General features: G+C 42.7%; 1 protein-coding gene and 1 non-coding gene across 2 annotated transcripts in view; one reads left to right on the plus strand and one right to left on the minus strand.

Annotated features, from left to right (window-relative positions):
- ANXA2 (annexin A2) overlaps positions 1–19,529 on the plus strand; it is a 44,316-nt gene that overhangs the window by 6,725 nt on the left and 18,062 nt on the right. Inside the window, exons 2-3 of the mRNA XM_036843177.1 lie at positions 4,676–4,734; positions 7,887–7,986. Coding sequence (XP_036699072.1) covers positions 4,687–4,734; positions 7,887–7,986 — 148 coding nt within the window. The 5' untranslated portion in view covers positions 4,676–4,686. The remainder of the gene's footprint in view (positions 1–4,675; positions 4,735–7,886; positions 7,987–19,529) is intronic.
- Positions 771–843, minus strand: TRNAE-CUC. The gene has a single exon. It is a non-coding gene; the product is annotated as a tRNA-Glu (tRNA).

Here is a 19,529-nt window from a genome sequence, read left to right on the forward strand (position 1 = left end):
CCCTTAGCCAGTCTCACTCATGCTGCTTTTGTCTTTCTCTCTCTCCATGTCTTAATCTCTTGGAATGAAGAACCGCTGTGGTGAAGTTGAAAGGGCAAGGGCCCAAGAGTCAGGGGACCTGAATCCTGGCCCTGGCTCCCTTACTCATTAGCTGGGTGACCTGGGCTAGTCTTCCGGGGCGAGAAGGGAAGAGAGCTGCAAGGTCCTGCAGGACTGGAGTCTGTGTGTCATAGTTTTGTGTGTGTCTCTCCCAGCCCTTAATGCGGGGCAGGCCCGGTGTGTGTGTGTTAGGGGCTTGCTGATTGATTACCTGGGTGTCACCAGTGTTTGTAACCTACAGTAGCCCTGCCAAGACTTTCTCTTTCTGCTTCCAAGGATAGCAGCACTCTTGACATCTTCTCATTAATCATATGCACTATATTAAGCTAATGTTTTAACAAACATGAGTGGCAAAGCCGACTCTTTCTTCTGGAGATTAATTAGTCGTCTGTAAGATGACTTTGTATTCCCAGGGGATTGGATGTAGTGAAGAGACCAGGATGTAGTGAAGAAACCAGCGGATTGGATGTAGTGAAAAAATGAGGGCCATGGTTTTTAAAAAAAAATTATTATTTATTAAATAATATTTTTAATATTTATTATTTATTTTTAATATTTAATATTTATATTTAATATTTATTTATTTTTAAAATATTTATTTATTTTGGCTGCACCGGGTCTTAGTTGCAGCACGCAGGATCTTTTAGCTGCGGCATGTATGCAGGATCTAATTCCCTGACCAGGGATTGAACCTGGGCCCCCTGCATTGAGAGTGCAGAGTCTTAACCACTGGACCACCAGGGAAGTCCTGAGGGCCGTGTTTTATTTCTAAGGTGAAAATGTGTTTGCCCTTAAGCTTGCATGGAGTAGGAAATATTTATATGGATACGGAAGACACTTGCATGGAGTAATCCCAAGCTTCATGGATATTGTTTTTTTTGTTATTGTGCCATTCTTTTCCTGCAGAATGATTATCAATAATATAAATATAAATGTTCATTATGCAAAATAGCAACTCATTTCTGACCGTTTATTTAGCACCTAGAGTGTGCAGAGGCCCTCTTAAATCTGTGGGGGAACTGGGACTCTACGGGGCAGATGAGACCCCATTTGGTTGAATTGTGCTATGTATTTGCCATCTGAATATGTGGCGCATGCGTGGCAGGAACTCAGGACACTTTTGCTCAGTGGTGAGTAAGTCTAGTGGCATCAGAAAGTGTTTCTGGCATTGAAAGGTGGGAGAGGCAGTGCCGGGGAATGGGGGCTGCAGCCACCCCATTGGAGCAGGTGCCAGAGGTGTGGTGACTTGAGGAATGGGCAGCATCTGTAACCAGAAGAAGGGACAAGGGTAAGGAGATGGAGCAGGAGACACGAATCAAGGTGCTGTGGATGAAAGCATTTACGGTGTGTTTGGGGAGAAGCAAGGAACAGTTTGGTTGAGGCCCACTTTTGCTGGGGAGTACATAGAGGGCTGGACGGAGCTGGAGTAAGAGAACATCACGGAAGGATGGATTTTGAACTATTGTGACAAGATAAAATAGAGGAATTTAGCTGGTAGTGGCACGTAGGACTGATGAGGTGAAGGAGCAGTACAACTGTCGACCGCTAAACAGAAAGGAAGACGTGTGGGGCTTTTTAAAATCCCCATTTTCGGCCTTCCCTGGCGGCACAGTGGTTAAGAATCCGCCTGCCAATGCAGGGGACACGGGTTCGAGCCCTGGTCCATGAAGATCCCACATGCCGCAGAGCAACTAAGCCCGTGTGCCACAACTACTGAGCCTGCGCTCTAGAGCCCGCAAGCCACAACTACTGAGCCCACGTGCCACAACTATTGAAGCCCGCGTGCCTAGAGCCTGTGCTCCACAACAAGAGAAGCCACCACAATGAGAAGCCCGTGCACCACAATGAAGAGTAGCCGCTGTTCGCGGCAACAGAGACCCAATGCAGCCAAAAATAAATAAATATATTTATATTAAAAAAAAAAAAAAAACTCAAAAAAAAAAAAAATCCCCGTTTTCTGTCTCTGTGTTGTGCCTGTGGGAGAAGGGTTACGTGAATCCGATGGTCTTTGGTTTGTACCGTACTGAGGGGTCCGTGTGGGACATGGTTAGGCAGCTGTCTCCCAAGCCGGTGCTCGGAGCTGGAGAGGCAACTTGAAAGAACTACCTGGCAGAAACTTACCCGCCTCTGCGGTTGCGATTTCCTAAATCTCAGAACCCATGTGAAGTAACTGATCTAATAAATAAGTAGAATTTAATCCACCCAGAAACAACTCTGACTTATTGGTCTTCTTTTTTGTTTCGGCATTTTTCTTTCTTAGCTGTTTACAGTGGGGACTAGAATTCTGCAAGGCAGATGACAACCGTTTACCCCTCACTGCAAACCTAGCCCAGTTCTGACTGAGCCCCAGGAGCGGGAGTCCAGGCCAGGGCTTAGGTGGTCCACGTCCTGGGGAGTTCATGTCCTCTTTGGTGATTCTCAACAGCATAACTGATGAGACGCTATAGAATGTTTCTTGGCCCAAGTTGAAGTTGGAGATTATTCTTCGATTTTACATTCTTCTTCTACTAATTCTTCCAAATCTGGTGTGTACTTTACACTTACAGCACATCTCAGTATGGTCTGGACACTTTTCAGTGCTTGATAGCCCCATGTGGCTGGTGGCTAGTGTATTGGACAGTCTAGCTACAGAGCAAGACTCTTAAAGAAAATAGACTTTATTTTTTTAGGGCAGTTTTAGGTTCACAGAATAATTGAGTACGAAGTCAGAGTTCCCATATATTCCCAGCTCCCCCCCTATATACACACACAACCTCTCCAACTATCAAAATCCCCCACCAGAGAAGTACATTTGTTATAATTGCTGAACCTACATTGACACATCTTTATCACTCAAAACACATAGTTTACGTTAGGGTTCATTCTTGGTGTTGTAAATTCTATGGATTTTGGCAAACGTATAATAACATGTATCCACCATTACTGTATCACAGCCCTAAAAATCTTCTGTGCCCTGCCAATTCGTCCCTCCCTCCTTCCCCTCTAAACCGTAGCAACCACTGATCCTTTTACTGTCTCCATGGTTGTGCCTTTTCTAGAATGACGTATAATTGGAATCGTACAGTATGTAGCCTTTTCAAACTGCTTTTTTCACTTAGTAATATACATTTAAGTTTCCTTCATGTCTGTTCATGGCTTGATAGCTCATTTCTTTTTAGTGCTGAATAATATTACATTGTCTGGATGTACCACAGTTTATTTATAGAGGATGACTTTACAAATTAGGATCATATCCCAGTGCTGTGATGCATTGCATGGGTTGGGGGTGTGTGTGATAGTGTCTGAGAGTTGTGGAAATGGAGGAGTTGGACTAGCTGTGATTTTCTTTTTTGCCGTGCTTAAAAAGCTTCTATAAGCATCAGTCAAGAAGAGAGAAGAAGTCGTATAGGAGAGAGCTCATTGTGAAAATCTTGCAGAAATAATTCCATAACCACAAATAAAGGCGAATCTTTTTCTCTTAATTCCTCTAACTCACTCCACACAGAGCCTGGAATCTGCCTAGTCCAAAACCTTCTGATAAATTAACAAATGTCTATGTCCAAATATTCCTTCAAAGCCAGTTGTATGAAAACATGTAGACTAAGCAAACTGTTGGAAGAAAAAAGAAAGCTGAATTGCATGGGCACAATTTCCTTGATCAAAGAATATTAAGCAAAAACAGACCAAAACAGGAGTTGCTGCAATTCAGACGTCATTCCCACTGTTTTGAGGATGCAGCTCTGCTCTATTTTCTTTATTTTGGGGAAGCTGCTGCTGAATGACCTGTCTTGTCTCAGTTGAGGTAAATTTCCTGCCAGTTGAGCACTTTTTATTGGCAGAGGTTGGTGTATCAATTCTGAAAACTGTGTGATTGCAAAGCTGGAAAGCCAGTTCATTACGTTGTCGTATCACTGTCCAATTAAGTGTATTAACTGAAAGAGGACTTCATTTTAGCCATTTTGAATCTTAAATACAAGGATCAGTCTTTTATGGGATGAGTTAATGTCAAAATCTGTCCGTTGTCTTTCTCATCAACAGTTTAATATCTTCTAAGCATTGGTGAGCTAAGAGAATAATTATGGATAGTAATAAAGGGCTCCATTTAGGAATCAGCCAGCATGAAAATGCTACTGATTTCAGCTCATATGCATAGTTTTCAGACTATGGATATATATTATATATGATATATTAAATTATTGGTGAAAAATACAGCAGTAATGGCTGGTTTGACAAGATTATCACTTTTTAGGAGAACCGGAAGATTCAGTCTTATCCTGTTTGGACGAGTTGCACTGGTCTTGGGAAGAAACATTTTGTTTTTGTATTTACAAGTCAATCTCCCCAGGTTCTCTTTAAACTGAGCAAGAACAAGACTAGCTAGTTCTGTAGTCCATCCCAAACCTAAGACGAACCATCTCTCAGCTTTAATTTTCACAATCACAAGATAGGAATTGCATCTATTTGCAAAAATTACTCTAATATCGTCAGATGAAATGGTCCAAGAAGTAGAGATGAGTATAATGAATCACGGCGCTTCGGGGGAAAGGAAAGCCTCTTCATAATAAAGACTTTTTGTTGTACTTTTTTTTTTTTCCAGCTTCTTTCAAAATGTCTACCGTTCATGAAATTCTCTGCAAGCTCAGCTTGGAGGGTGATGTAAGTATATCATTTTCACTTTGTGTAATTTTTGCAAATTGGGCATCTCTCTGGGTAACTGTGCCTCTTCCTTTCCTTGTACATCTAAGGAAAATGGGGACAAAATTCAGACAGTCATTCCCGGAATCCCTTTGGTTCCCTGTCTTCCCCAGTACTTTAGCTGTTCCTAGTAGTTCAATTTGAAAGAAATGTTATGGCTCCAGAAACTGTTTTGGCATCACATTAAAATTGGACAGACACTAGTGACACTGAGATGCTTGGAATTTTATCCTGCTATATACTTAACATGCCAGTGGTAGTAATTATTGTGGTGGTACAGGACTTTTTTTTTTTTTTAATTAGAGTATAGTTGCTTTACAGTGCTGTGTCAGTCAGTTTCTGATGTACAGCAAAGTGAGTCAGCCATACGGATACATATATCCCCTCTTTTTTGGATTTCCTTCCCATTTAGGTCACAACAGAGCACTGAGTAGAGTTCCGTGTGCTCTACAGTAGGTTCTCATTGATACAGGATTTTTAATGTCATGCCCTCGGATTTTATTAATGGTTGGCATAAGCTACAGCCATATTGAAAATGATCCTGCATGTTTTGGACTTCTTATAGTGTCCAGAGAGTTATTCCAGACAAGGACTTTTTAAAATTTAGTACCTGGGAAAGCTTTTCTCCAAAATAGCTAGAATTTTTTTTTTTAAACTAAATAATAGAAGTATTATAATTCATCTTGTTGCCTTTTTTGCTTTGGCTATCAGGTAGCTCAGACTTAATTGTCTTTCACAGGAACTTGGAAATTCTGATACATTTGCTTTTTTGTTTTACAGTCAAAATTTTTAAAAGCTATATGCAAAATTATAAGTCATTGCAAATGCTTTTAGAACAAAGTAGAGTATAAATTATGAATATGTAAAATACCTAATAATACCATACATCTTTCAGGTTATCTTGGCAGAACTGGCTTTTACAGAAACTCAGCAGTGACACTGGTTTGTAGGCATATCTTACAGATATTTCAAAATATGCTCTCACTGAAATTAAAATACAAAGAAGCACTCAAGTGGGTTAACAGCAGCTTGGGTCATGTGGTACAGAACCCTCTGTCTCTGGTGCCTGCCAATAAAACGTTCAGATGGATGATGTTGGTGCGAGCACAGGTTGTATGGAGTATAAAGCCTACCTGGTTTTCATCTTTCTTCTTGGACCTTGTGCACACTGTTGTTGGCAACCATACAAGCAGCATGTTGAGGTCCAGACAAGTCCAAGAGCTAAATAAATTTTTTCTTAATGGATCAGAGCATTAGATCATTTTTAGTATCGGGTTTCATCAGAGGGCTTTTCATGTGGCCTTTGAAGTTACTCTAGTATGATGTGCTTCTCTGTGGAGAGATGGGACGGCAATAGAAAATGTCATGTATTCCCCAGTACTTTGAGGGAAGAGAAACATCACTTTGGCCTCCATAACTTGATTTTCAGATAAATGAATTTTACAGGTAGTAAGTTCAATTATCCATTTAATTTTATTTCCAGAGTTACTATAAAATTATGCAAAACTTTTCCCTACTCACTGTTGTTTTTGGGATGAGATGACGTAGCACCTGATATATGAAGCCGTATTTGATATGGCTCGATGTCCAGACTGCCTGCCTTTGTAAATAAGTGATGGGATTGTTAATAAATAGGAAAATGTGTTCCCTTAGATTTCTGTCCTCATTTTGTAGCCACCGTAGCATATATAGTAAGTATTTCAGAATAACACTTTGTGTCATGACCTTTTCCTGAATGTGTGCTCTCTTCCCATTGAGTTAATCTTACTGGAAAGTTTAAGTAGTGAAATTATACGGAAAACACCTTGATAATCCACTGTGTTTCAGTTATATGTATTAACTGGATTTACTACTTGGCCAAGATGGTCACAAGTACATTCTGAAACATTTTGTCCAGCCCCGAACTTAGATTTGTGGCTTGTGCTAGGAGACATTTGGGAGGATGGCATCTTAGTTGTTTACCTGCACAGCCTCACTGCTAATAAATGCTGGGGTGCCTTGTAGCGTGATGCATGTGGGTGGAAAGGTAAGTCAGGGCAACTCAGTCTCCGACTATTCCCAGAAACAACCTAGACAGAGTCATGATGTGTTGGGAGGTGTGCAGTGTGGGGAGGCGGGGATGGGGAGCCTTGACGTTGAAGGCGGTGCAGTGGTGGATGGGTCCGCTGGCCATCAGCCAACCTAAAGAACATTGTCAGTCCTGTTTTGTCTGTCCTTTGCTTTGGGACTGGATAGCAGGGAGGAGGAAAGCTGTAAGAGCATTTCAAAGGAGAGAAGTTAACACTTTGGAGAGGAGAACTGATGTAGAATCATGCTGTTGTCCTTACCTCAGTCTGGGGTGGGTCGGGCGAGGGAGGGTCCATCAGATCTGGAAGGGTGATGGGCTTTGAAAAGCACTAGAAAGGAAGAACCCGTGGTTTAAAAGGCAGTGAGAAGAAAAAATACTAGGGAGAGTAGTAGGCAGAGGGGATCGTGTTAAAGACAGCAGAGTGGAGAGTAGAGAAAGCAGGCGGAACCTGGCCGATATGAAGAGGATGTGGGCCATGTGGCCTGACCACCTTGGTTCCACGGCGGTGGCCAAAGGGGGAGGATACAGGATGAAGATGCTTCCCTCACTTATCTCATAGTCTGAGACAGGCAGGCAGGCATTCTACATTTGCTTTTTAAAGAATTGTGAGCTCAACGATACAGGCTCAGTGGAAATTCATGTGCCTGTAGCAAAAACTTGGCTAAACACACTCGTCATTCAGGCATTTCCACATTTCCAGCTTGTTTCAAATTTTGGCCAGCCCAGTTTCGTGCTCTTCAAAGCCTTCCGCAAAGAAACGGGTGGTTTCAGGTGCCCAGCTTTGCGTTTTCCGCCTCTGAGCTTGCGTGAAAAGTAAGATGAAATGTAGAAATAGATTTATCGTATTCTAAACTAGTTGAGCCTTTGAAGAAGAATTCTCAATTCGAAATAAGGAAGTTTCGTATCCTATGTGTGAGTTACCTAGCCTAAGAATGATGTGAATTATTAAAAGAAACAATAGGAAAAAAAATATTTTAGGAATTGACATTTCAACAAGAGGATTTTAAGTATGTGTGATTGAAGTGTGTTTGTCTTTTGACCTCAGCACTCCACACCTCCAAGTGCATACGGGTCAGTCAAAGCGCACACCAACTTTGATGCCGAGCGGGATGCTCTGAACATAGAGACAGCCATCAAGACGAAAGGTAGGCCATACATTTGTCCTCCTCGTCAAACACTGACCAGAGGGTTTCTAGTCTCTTTCTTGAACCTTCATACGTTGGTCATTTGAAATTGTCATCAAGCTTTAATGGAGCGATCGAAACCTACCCTACCCCACCCCATCCTTCTCTCCTTCGTTCCCCCTCTTTCTCCCTCCCTCCCTCCCTCCCTCCTCTCTTTGGAGAGAAGAAGATTTAAAACATGAGAAACTAAATAACCGAATAGCATAGTGACATGGAAATAGGCTTTAGCTGAGGGCCAGGAAGGTCTGATCCCCTGGGTGTGTGCTTTGGGCTGAGTTCCTCACTTGGAGGCCTCATTGCCCCTTCTATAAGGAAGAATTTGGTCATGGTGTTCCCTAAGGGCCTCTTTTTGGTCCTAAATCCCCTTGAATTTTATTACATTTCTTGGAAAAATGCTGGGAACATTTTACTGCTTTGCTCTCAGATTGATCTAATGAGCGAAAAATTCAGACTTCTTTTTTTGTTTAGCTCTACAAGTTACGCCCCTCCTTAGTCTTGGAGCTTGTATTTGAAGAGCTGTCGGGATGATTGTATTTCCTAGAGTTCCAGGATGAGTAAGAGAGAACAAGGAGGCATAAAAGCCTCTGTTCCGAAATAAAGCAGATAAAGCATTTAATTGGGTAAGAGTTGAGCAAGGGCTTGCTCAGGTCATCGTGCTGTTTTCTGTATCCACAAAAGCCAGTGTTCAGACTTCTTTGGCTTATGTTAACGAAGCACGTATCTTTGGGGTTGCCCCATCCCCAGGTCCTTGGAAACACTGTGATTATTGTGGTGATGCTTGTGATTCACCACACTCTTCCCCTTTTGGACAAAGTGCTTCTTATATGAGGCTAGTCTGAGACACATATGTGAGCCAGCAGCCAGAGTGGCTGCTGGTTCATCCCCTGCTGACGAGTTGTGGGACATTAGGACGACGGAGTGTTTTTACTTACTGACACATGCATACAATTCACATACAGGTCACTGACCGACTGGGGACCTCAGTCAGGGTGACCTGGGGCCCTAAAATTGGCGTGACCATGTGTCCCCGTTATGCCTGCATATTTACTGATTGTGCCCCCTTTTTGCCCTCAGAATTGTCTTATTTTGCAGGATAGATTGCATAGTCACTTTTCCTAGAACCCTTGGAGAAACTGGTGACTGTGTTTCCGGGGATAGGAAGGAGTGTAGAAAGATCCTTTACGTCCTGTGGTTCTAATAGGACATAGGTTTGCATCACTGGCCTCAAAGCAGCCTTAGTTTCCATGGGGACATTGTGGGCACCTCCCACTACAGTGGCCTGGACAACTAACTACCTTCAAAAAGCCATCTTTTTTGGTGCTTTTAAATGACCGTACTTGTCAAAGGCCAGGCTGGGAAGTCAGGAAGTCACTAATCAGAAAATGAAACTAAAATCTGCAGGGCTTACCTCCCTGCAGTCAGTTCTACTTGGTGGAGCCTAGTGGATGAGAGCATATGTGTTTGTGGGTTCAAATCATAGCTCTACCACTAATTTACTAGCTGTCTGACTCTGGGAAAACATTTAACTTTCTTAAGCCTCAGCTTGCTTACTGTAAAAGGGGGGCTAATAAAAGTTCCCACCTCACAGGGTTGTTGTGAAGTAGGAAGCACTTAGCATGGTGCCTGGCATATAGATAATACTCAAAATATGTCACCTTAACACACACACACACACACCACACACGCACACACAATCCGCTCTCCTAAAAACTCACCTTCTCACTATTTGGATGTGCCTACATTCCTGGGGTTTCCCAACTAGCCATTGTAGAGAAGTTTAACAGTTAACTCTTCTGACAAAGAAGGTGCCTTTTACAAGCGTAAGACAAAGGCTGCTTTTATCCCTGCATGAGAAAGCTTTTAGCACACTGGAATGTAAAGATTGCGCAAATGAACTCTGGTAACAGCTGAAACTCCCAGGGTAATAAAAATACCTTCAGGCGCTTTCTGAGTTCGTAGAAAAATACTGTAGTTTCTAAGCAGAAACATCTGGAGGGCTAAGATCTGGATTCCTGCATTCCAGTTTGGTCAAATGCAGATGACGTCACCATTATCAGGGTTGCAGCTGCTTATTGAGGGCTGCTCATTATGGGCTGGCGTGGCACCAAGCACTTCAGGAACATTCTTCCTAGATGAACTTCAGATTAATCCTCTCATGTAGGGTGCTGTCATCCCCAATTTATGGGGGACACAATTTAGGATTAACATGCTCCAGGTCTCTTGGCTGTGGTTCAGATAGGGGTTTTAACACGACTCTTTCCAGCCCCAGGGCTGTGCTCTCAAGCACCCCAATGTTATGCTACCCACCTGCCAGGGTTGGGCTTTTTACTTGGCCATGAGTTGTTTTCAGGCATGAGAACATTTTCTAGCTGTGATTCTGTGGATATCAGATACATGTTATATTTGTGGGTCCAGCTTTTGGTCTCCTGTCTTCTTCTCTCCCAAGCTTAATGCCCAGTGGGTCCCGCTTCGGACTGCTTTTTATTATTTGTTTTTGGTGCCTAGTGATTTTAAAGAGTAACTGAATTTTCTTGAGTTAAGTCTGTTGGTCCTTTAAAATAGTTTCTAGATTGTTGGTATATTTAGAACCTTAAATCCTTCTAGGAAACTCGAGAGGAAAGAATATGATAGATATACAGAGCTCAGAGTTGTAACAAAGATGTTATTATCAGCATTGGTTTTTTTTTTTTTAACATCTTTATTAGAGTATAATTGCTTTACAATGGTGTGTCAGTTTCTGCTTTATAACAGTGAGTCAGTTATACATATACATATGTCCCCATATCTCTTCCCTCTTGCATCTCCCTCCCTCCCACCCTCCCTATCCCATCCCTCTAGGCGGTCACAAAGCACCGACCTGATCTCCCTGTGCTATATCAGCATTGGTTATGATGGTGACAAACCTAGATCCATCTTCTAGTTGGAGAGTGACTTAGTACATTGTGGTAACTGCCTTTATATTACATAGAGTATCTGTAGAATGTCACCAAGACATGAAAAGAAAAGTTTGCAAACAATTTTTTTACATTGTTATTGAGGTATAATTCACATCTCATACAATTCACCTATATAAAATGTACAATTCAGGGTTTTTTTAGTATATTCACAAAATTGTACAACCATCACCACAATCAGTTTTGGAACACTCATATATTTCACCTTAAATTTGTCAGTTGCATAGGAAATGGGCATAAAATAGCATATACAGTATGATCATACCACCACAATTTTTTTTATGTCAAAAAGAAAAAAATAAAAGGCATTTAACTGATATATAGAATTATGGGTAATTGATTCTTTTCCTGTGTTTTCGGTATATTCTGTTTTTCCCAATTTTTCTATGGTGACATGTATTACCTTCATAACGGAAAGCAGTAAACTAAATTAAAAACAAAAATGAAGTCATCGCAGTTTAACAACATGGGTTTGAACTGTGTGGGTCCACTTACACGTGGATGTTTTTCTCAACGGTAAGTACAACGGTGCTACGTGGTCAGAGGTTGGTTGAATCCACAGATACAGAACTGAGGATAAGGAGGGCCGACTATAAATTATATGTGGATTTTCAGCTGTTGGGGGTGTCGGCACCTCAAACCCTCCAGTTGTTCGAGGGTCAGCTGTAGTTGGGAAACTCACATCCCTTTTGTTTTTTTCTCCTTCCTCTTGATCTTTTTAGATACTAACACTAGTTTAAAAAAATGAGCTAATTAAGATCTTACCTTCCCTTTTAGAATGCCTTTCACTTTAAGTGTAATTAGGAAACTCCTGCCCCACCTTAACCGACCCTTTTCCAGGAGAATACAATGCAAATTAATTGGTGTTTCCCTAACATCCAAGGAAACTCGGTAAACTTCAAATGCTGATACAAACAAAGCCAAAGGACCGTGAAAAGATGACCCTCTGGGCCTCCCCTCTCAGATAGGGTAGCCTACCTGTGTGTGCACACGTGTGTGTGTGCGTGTGCCGAATGTAGAGCATGCTGGGCATTACCTGTACTGCCTGACGTACGTCTGCTTCCCTATCCGACTACTCGCAGGAAGAAGGGCTGTGAGCAAGTCACCTGTGGCCTAGGGTTGCTCACTGCTCTTAAACCCAAGGATTGTAAACCGAGGCAGGCCTGCAGTGGGGAGGATTAAGAAGGGCAGACCTGGGTGAGATCTATAGGCTGGTGCTGCCTAGACTGGTCAGAAGGCCCCAAAACAGCTCTTATCCCTCCCTTCTCCTCTGCCCTTATCTCTCGCCTGGGCTGCTAGGGCATTTGTCCTTATTTATTTATAAAATATTTATTTATTTATTTGGTTGTGCTGGGTCTTAGTTGCAGCACGTGAACTCTTAGTTGTGGCATGCATGTGAGATCTAGTTCCCTGACCCGGGCCCCCTGCGTTGGGAGTGCGGACTCTTACCCACTGCGCCACCAGGGAAGCCCCTGTCCTTATTTTTACGGGCCTCCTTGCCTCATCCAGTGCAGATTCTCTGTCTAGCTTCATCTCCAGGCTATTCGGTGCCACAAACAGAGCCTTTGCTCTCAGGACTGTGCAGCCCGCTTCTAGTGGGAGTGTTGGCCCACTTCTGACATCCAGGCAGTTCCCACTCATCTTGGCGTGAGCTGATGCACCGCCTCTTCTCCAAGCTTTCTCTAAGAGGGAGGCAGAATCATTTATTCCTTGATCTGTGTCTCATAATACTTTCGTCTCATTTATAGCTCTTGCCACATTGTGTTATAGTTATTTATCTATGGGTTTGTCTCTCCCACCAGAAAGTGAGCTCCTTGAGGGCAAGGACTTTATTTCATTAAACTTTTCTAATGCCCAGGCGCCTGGGATCATGTGAGAAAGTACATATTTAACCTGAATAGTAGTGAAAATGTACACAGATACCACAGCATACAGGTGAGTGCAGAGTCAGGATATGTGCCTGGCAAGAGAAGGCAGCAGAAGGCAGTTCCAGAATCTGGACCCTATCCCCAAAGGATTAACAGTCCCCTAGTGAGCTTTGATCCTTTTTTCCAAAATGAATTTAGCTCACGCTTGTAAGACTGCTTTGTTTTTGGTTTGAAGGAATCTCAGTGTTCCCTGAGCATGTCACCTAAACCAAATGCATGATTGCTTTGTGTATGCTCTGGCTTGAGGTAGACTCTGCAATTACTTACCTTAATTAATGTCTAGTTAGAAACTGAATAAAGCCATGCAAAAGTAGTAATATTGCTTAATTAACAAGAGGTTTCTGAGGCTTAAATCTGTAGGAGTCTCTTGGTCTAGATTGGCCTTGGGTTAAATATATACTGCAGAGTGTACAACACAGCTGTGAATGGTTTACCATATGGGTCCAAATAACTAGAAAGGAAAGTCAGCTAAATTAGAAAAGGATGAATCTAGACTACATAAAATAGATTGTAATTAGAAGCAGCACAACCCCGGAGTTAGTGTAAGTGCCAATAAACTGGTACAGCTTCGGTCTCTCTCTGGAAGGGGAGGGTAATGAATTGCCCTATTATTATTGCCAGTTTTGATTTTAGCAGTATTTGTGTTCTCCGGAAGGGTTGCAGAAGCGGGTGATTTTCCACCCCCCCCTTATAAGCACAAGTATAGAAGCATAACGGCAGCAAGTTGCTGCGCTTATTTTTTTCTTATACTTTTGAAATGGAGCCGCTTAAGATTTCCAGCGTGGCCAAAAGACTGACATCCCATGGCAGTGGGAAGGAAGCCAGGATGTGTATTTTTGCTTTCACCTGCACACCTGGAGGTATATTCATGTAGCTGAGACGGCGATTAGGAACGTATTCTCTTGAAGATACCAGGAGGCAGGTTGGCTCTGGAAAGTAGCTTCTCTCCCGCAGGAGCGGCGTCGGAGGTGTGGGCCCAAACTAGGAACCCCCAAGCCTGAGTGTGAGCGTGCTTGTGGGAAAGGCCCTTGTGCCCCCACGTAGCCCAGGGCCTTCTCACTCTAACCATCCCGGAAGTGAACCGGAGGGAACAAAACCTTCCCGTTGATGAGGACTTTCCTTTTGTGTTCAAGTTGACTTTAGACTGAATTCTCATCTTACAGCACTGCTGGGAACAAAGAGGGACCAGTGCTGAGTCACAGTCACCTTTACTCTGGGCACAGATTTTCTGATTTCTTTCAAGATGATCATTGTCTACTCGGGTATGTAGATGCCAAACTTAAGCCAAGGAGCCTATGAAACACGGGTGAAGGGGTCCCTGGTGCCTTTCTCATTGTAGGCATCGGCTGTGTTGCCTGCCTGTCAGCTTTTTCTTTTTTTGTAAAAAATGGTTACCTCTTTTCCATGAGGAAACCCAAATACCGGTGACAGACACCCAGGGACGATGGAAGTCACCACGTTCGTTCTTGTCTGGTGTCGGCAGTGCTGAGACAATAAATGGTAACTTCTCTGTCAGCTGAGTTCAGGGCGGGTATCAGTTTCTTTTACATCTGTTCAGATTTTTTACTTTCTGACTCAGGAAGCTGGTAGAGCAACAAAGGCACAAATTGGTGCTTGCATTTTATGCGTAACCCTTCATTTGCAATTTTATTTGATTTGGATCTTGAGTAGTGACCTTTGCGTTTTCCTGCTGGTCCTGTAGAGTATCTCAGAAATGTAATTATGCACGGAAGGCAGACAGGGTTCCAGATGATTAAAATACCCGGTGGGATTACCAAAGAGACTGTACTTAAATCCTTTCTAAGGGACTCAGCTGAGGTGAGACCAGAGCAGAATGGAAATAGAAGAAATTTGATTTCTGGGCCCGATCCTCTTCTTAGGCACTTAGCTAAACCACGCTTTCCCTGAGTCGGGCCAGGCAGCACCGCGGCAGATGGTGGGAAGGGTACTTTGGGCAACAGTGTGTGTGTGAGTGTGTGTCTGTGTGCGTGCATGTGCTTCTCTGTCTCTAAAGTCACTCTTAGTGGCATTTTAGGCTCCCATTGAGTTACGAATGGCTATTTCCTGAAGAGAGTCTTCTAGCTCTTTCTCTTGAAAAAAACCTCAGTTGGGTTAGCTCAGTGGCCATGCATTGTTACTGGGTGGCAAATCATTATCTACAGATTAGTCAATGGGTGTACATTTGTATGTGCTAAATAGTTAAGTCCAGTTCTGTAGACAAATAGACACGTTACTGTCTCCAATCCTTTTTAGCAACATGGTGGAGGAGTGTGGTATAAAGAAGTACCAAATTATAATTCAAAAAGGTACAGACATGACTCATAGAGATACAGGATAAACACGTGGCAAACATTTATTTAATTCATTGAGATAGGGCTGGTTCAAAGGGAAATTTGAGAGACTAGGTGTTTATAGGCACTGAGGAAAGAATGTTGGAAGAAGATTGCTAGGCTGGATACAAGACCGTTAATGTCCTTCAGGGCACTGAAGCCATAATCTTGGGGGCTGTCCTTTCTACTGGACCAAAATCTACAAGTTAACACGTAACCCCATAGAGCCTATGCCATAATCAGTAGTGAGTAGCAAGTCGAGTGAGAGCGTGCCCTGGAGAAACAGTCTTGGATGGGCCTTTTAGCCACACTGGGAAGACATGTTCCCTTCCTTTTGCCTTATTTTCAAGTTTTGGATTATCTTCTGTAACAGGAGGCAGAATAGCCCAACGTAGATATTTAACCCTGGTTTGAATCCCAGCTCTGCAAGTGACTTGCTTGTGTGACCTTGGGTGAGTCCTCGTCTTTTCCTCATTGGTACAGTGGGGATGACAATAACACCCATCGCACACGGACACGATGACAATTGCAGGAGAGCTTTGTACAGAGCACCTTGTAAAATGCCTGGCATGTAGGTACTCAGTGAATGGTCGATACTATTAATATTATAATAAAATAAAACCCATGGGTCTGTGCCTTCTCCTCTCTCTGTGGCCTGCCTATGACCTTGTTGTAAAGATGATTTCTGAGGTTTGATACTGATATGCCCAGTAACCTAAGCCAAGTCCTGGTTTTACCTATGATCTAGATAAGGAGCGGATCTGGGCAGTTTTCCTTTGTTCTCTAACTAGGCAGTCAGCCCTGCCTGGAGGGCCTCCTGAGTCCTTTATCGAACAAAATGAAATCTGTTTTCTCTGTGCAGTCAGTGTGCCTTGGCAGATGTGAGTCAGCATCCTGTGCAGAATGGCCTCTTGGTTCCTTGCCATGAACAGTAAAGATGCACATTTTCCATGCGTTGCCAGATGTGGAGCTGACTTGGGGTTTCCACCCGCAGAGAGGAGGAGGAGGAGACTCCAGGAGGCCCATTTTGTGGGTTTGGATTCAGCCATTATTTTAGACTGCAAGTGTTCTTTGTTTTAAAAATATGGCTGATGTTTTAAGGAACCCACGACCCCAGAGTTTTCTGTGTGAACCCTGCTGTCAGCGGTGCCTTCCCATGGCATCACTTGCCAGAGTTGTGGCTTCAGGTGACTAGCACTTAGAACAGGGACTGATTTTTTTCAGATGCCCCGGAGTGTGGGAAGCATTTTTGTAGTTAGCTGATAAGATTAGTTGGCCATTTTCATTCAGTGAATAAATGCTTAAAGACTTTCGTGCTGCTTTCCATCAGGAGCCAAATAAATTTATGTCTTAGTTCCTCACCAATCTTGAAAATCTTAACTTCTGTTAGTGTTGAAAAGACATTTAATATTTAATGTCCATCGACAGAGGATTGGATAAAGAAGATGTGGTACATACATACAATGGAATATTAACTCAGCCATAAAAAAGAATGAAATAATGCCATTTGCAGCAACATGGACGGACCTAGAGATTACCATACTAAGTGAAGTAAGTCAGACAGAGAAAGACAACTATCATATGATATCACTTATATGTAGAATCTAAAAAGATGATACAAGTGAACTTATTTACAAAACAGAAACAGACTCACAAGCCTTCGAAAATAAACTCATGGTTACCAAAGGGGAAAGGTTGGGGGGAGGGATAAATTAGGAGGTTGGGATTAACATATACACACTACTACACATAAAATAGATAATCAGCAAGGACCTACTGTATGGCACAGGGAACTCTATTCAGTATTCTATAATAACCTATATGGGAAAAGAATCTGAAAAAGAATGGATATATGTATATAAATATGTATAACTGAATCACTTTGCTGTACACCTGAAACACAATATTGTAAATTAACTATACTCCAATATAAAATAAAAATTAAATTTAAAAAAAGGCATTAAAAAAAATCTGCCTGAATCACAGAATTTACTGTGTTCTCACCCACATTCTGTGGGATCCTGCACTCATGTCATTGTTTCCCAATGTGAGGCTTTGCTTGGATTACTTTGTGACCTTCTGTATCAAACACAAGAGGAATGGGATGGGACAATAGGCATTTTTCACATTTATTGTTTTCTTTATGCGTTTGCTTCATCCACGTGGTTTCTTTTCGACCCTGGGCTCCTTCCCTCAGCAGACACTTCCCTTCGCACTGGCACAGGAGAGATCGGAAAGTGCAAATCCAGAGAGGCAGAGCCTCATCTGCCGTCGTCTGTGCCTACGTTAACCTTGTTAAATGTAAAGCTTTCCTGGTGTACTGGCACTTGCTGTGCATTTGTTGACGGTGATTGTGCTGACACAGGTAGCTGAATGTTCAGCCCTCATCCTTCAGCTGCATCCTGGGCAGGAGTGGTGAGTCACCGGATGACCCTTGCAGCTTCAACCTGGACTGAACTATTTTCCGCAGGAATAAACCGTCTCACCAGTTATGATGCCAGGTCGAGAGGAAGCAGCACTGTTCTGAAGATAAGATGGTTAAATCCCACTGGCAGATGTGTGCATTCTGGTGTTCCAACACAGGACATGCCTTACGTGGCTTTGAGTAGGCCATTGATCCCAGGCTCTATGATTTTTTTTCCTCTTTCTAGTTCAATTTGAAACTTGCGAACAGTGGTATGGGAGGAACAGCTGATGCAGGTGAGGCCCTCGGAAGGAGGAGGGGGCTTCCGCTGGTAGAAATAGCCTCCATTTACTTTCTTTGTGGTTGCTGGCATTAGCATTTGTGTAATGTATCACATCTTTCATTGGTAAGGGGTCCCAGCTTGCTGGATGCTGCATCACGGCAGGCTGTTTGCTTGGTGAATAATTTAGGTAAAATACACTTCGATGCCTTCAGGCTCTAGTTGTTGCTGAGTCCTAGGTGAGATTCAGGTTAACCACCCAGGCTCTTTATGGGGATTTCCAGTAACTGGATTGTATTCTGACTCTGTTGGCTGAATGCTAAGCTGCTATGAACACAAAGGTTCATTGTTTGATTGCTAAGAGAGGTTTGTTTCGTTGACTATAAGAGCATGGGACTGCACTGAAGTTTGTGGAGTGAGCTCTTTTCAGGTGTTATTTCTTACCTGGGTTGTTTGAACAAAGGTAAGCATTTCTTTCCCTAAAATTGTAGTTGACCCTGCACCTCACAGAAGCAGTTGGTAGAAGCAATTTAATAGTCTTATACACAGGCAGATTTCCAACGACCTTTCCAATTCCCACCCATGCTTTTCCATCTCTGTTGGCGATTCTCAAATAAAGAATCACCAGGGAGCTGGTTGAAATGCCCCTTGCCAGGTCCAAAGTCCGCAAGAGTCTTTAATCAGATCTCGGGGGCAGGGAGGCCCAGGGAGCTGTGGTTTTATTTTTGTTGTTGTTTTGTTTTTCTTTAATTTTTTTTTATTCAAGTACAGTTGATGTACAATATTATATTAGTTTCAGGTATACAGCATAGTGATTTGGTATTTTTGCAAATTATACTCCATTATAGGTTATTACAAGATAATGGCTATAATCCCCTGTGCTGTACAGTATATCCTTGTTGCTTATCTATTTTATACATAGGAGCTGTGTTTTTGTTTTTTTTTTAAGTTATACAATTTTTATTTATTTATTTATTTATTTATGGCTGTGTTGGGTCTTCGCTTCTGTGTGAGGGCTTTCTCTAATTGCGGCAAGTGGGGGCCACTCTTCATCGTGGTGCGCGGGCCTCTCACTATCGCGGCCTCTCTTGTTGCGGAGCACAGGCTCCAGACGCGCAGGCTCAGTAGTTGTGGCTCACGGGCCTAGTTGCTCCGCGGCACGTGGGATCTTCCCAGACCAGGGCTCGAACCCGTGTCCCCTGCATTGGCAGGCAGATTCTCAACCGCTGCGCCACCAGGGAAGCCCAGGAGCTGTTGTTTTTAATAAGTGCTTCATGTGATTCTCATTCAGGTGGGCTCAGGACCACGTTCTGACACAAACACAACTTTGCACTTGTTTCCAAGGGGGAATGATTTTTTATGGGTCAGTGTTCTTTGCATGCGTTTAGGTCAGCAGCCCAAAGATTGGTTTTAGGAAATATTAGAGTTGAGATTAGAGGGTATAATTGTATTTTGTTATTCTCCAGCATTTTCAGATTTGGGTAAGAAAGTTAAGTGTAAAGGAAAAAGACGTTTATAAACAAGTGGTTTTCCTAATATAAAGTTAAAGCTATAGAATATTGAGAGAGAACATATGTAAACACATGTGTGTGGGCAGGCATGCATGCC

Source organism: Balaenoptera musculus, chromosome 2, assembly GCF_009873245.2.
Source record: "Balaenoptera musculus isolate JJ_BM4_2016_0621 chromosome 2, mBalMus1.pri.v3, whole genome shotgun sequence".
Taxonomy (NCBI): Eukaryota; Metazoa; Chordata; class Mammalia; order Artiodactyla; family Balaenopteridae; genus Balaenoptera; species Balaenoptera musculus.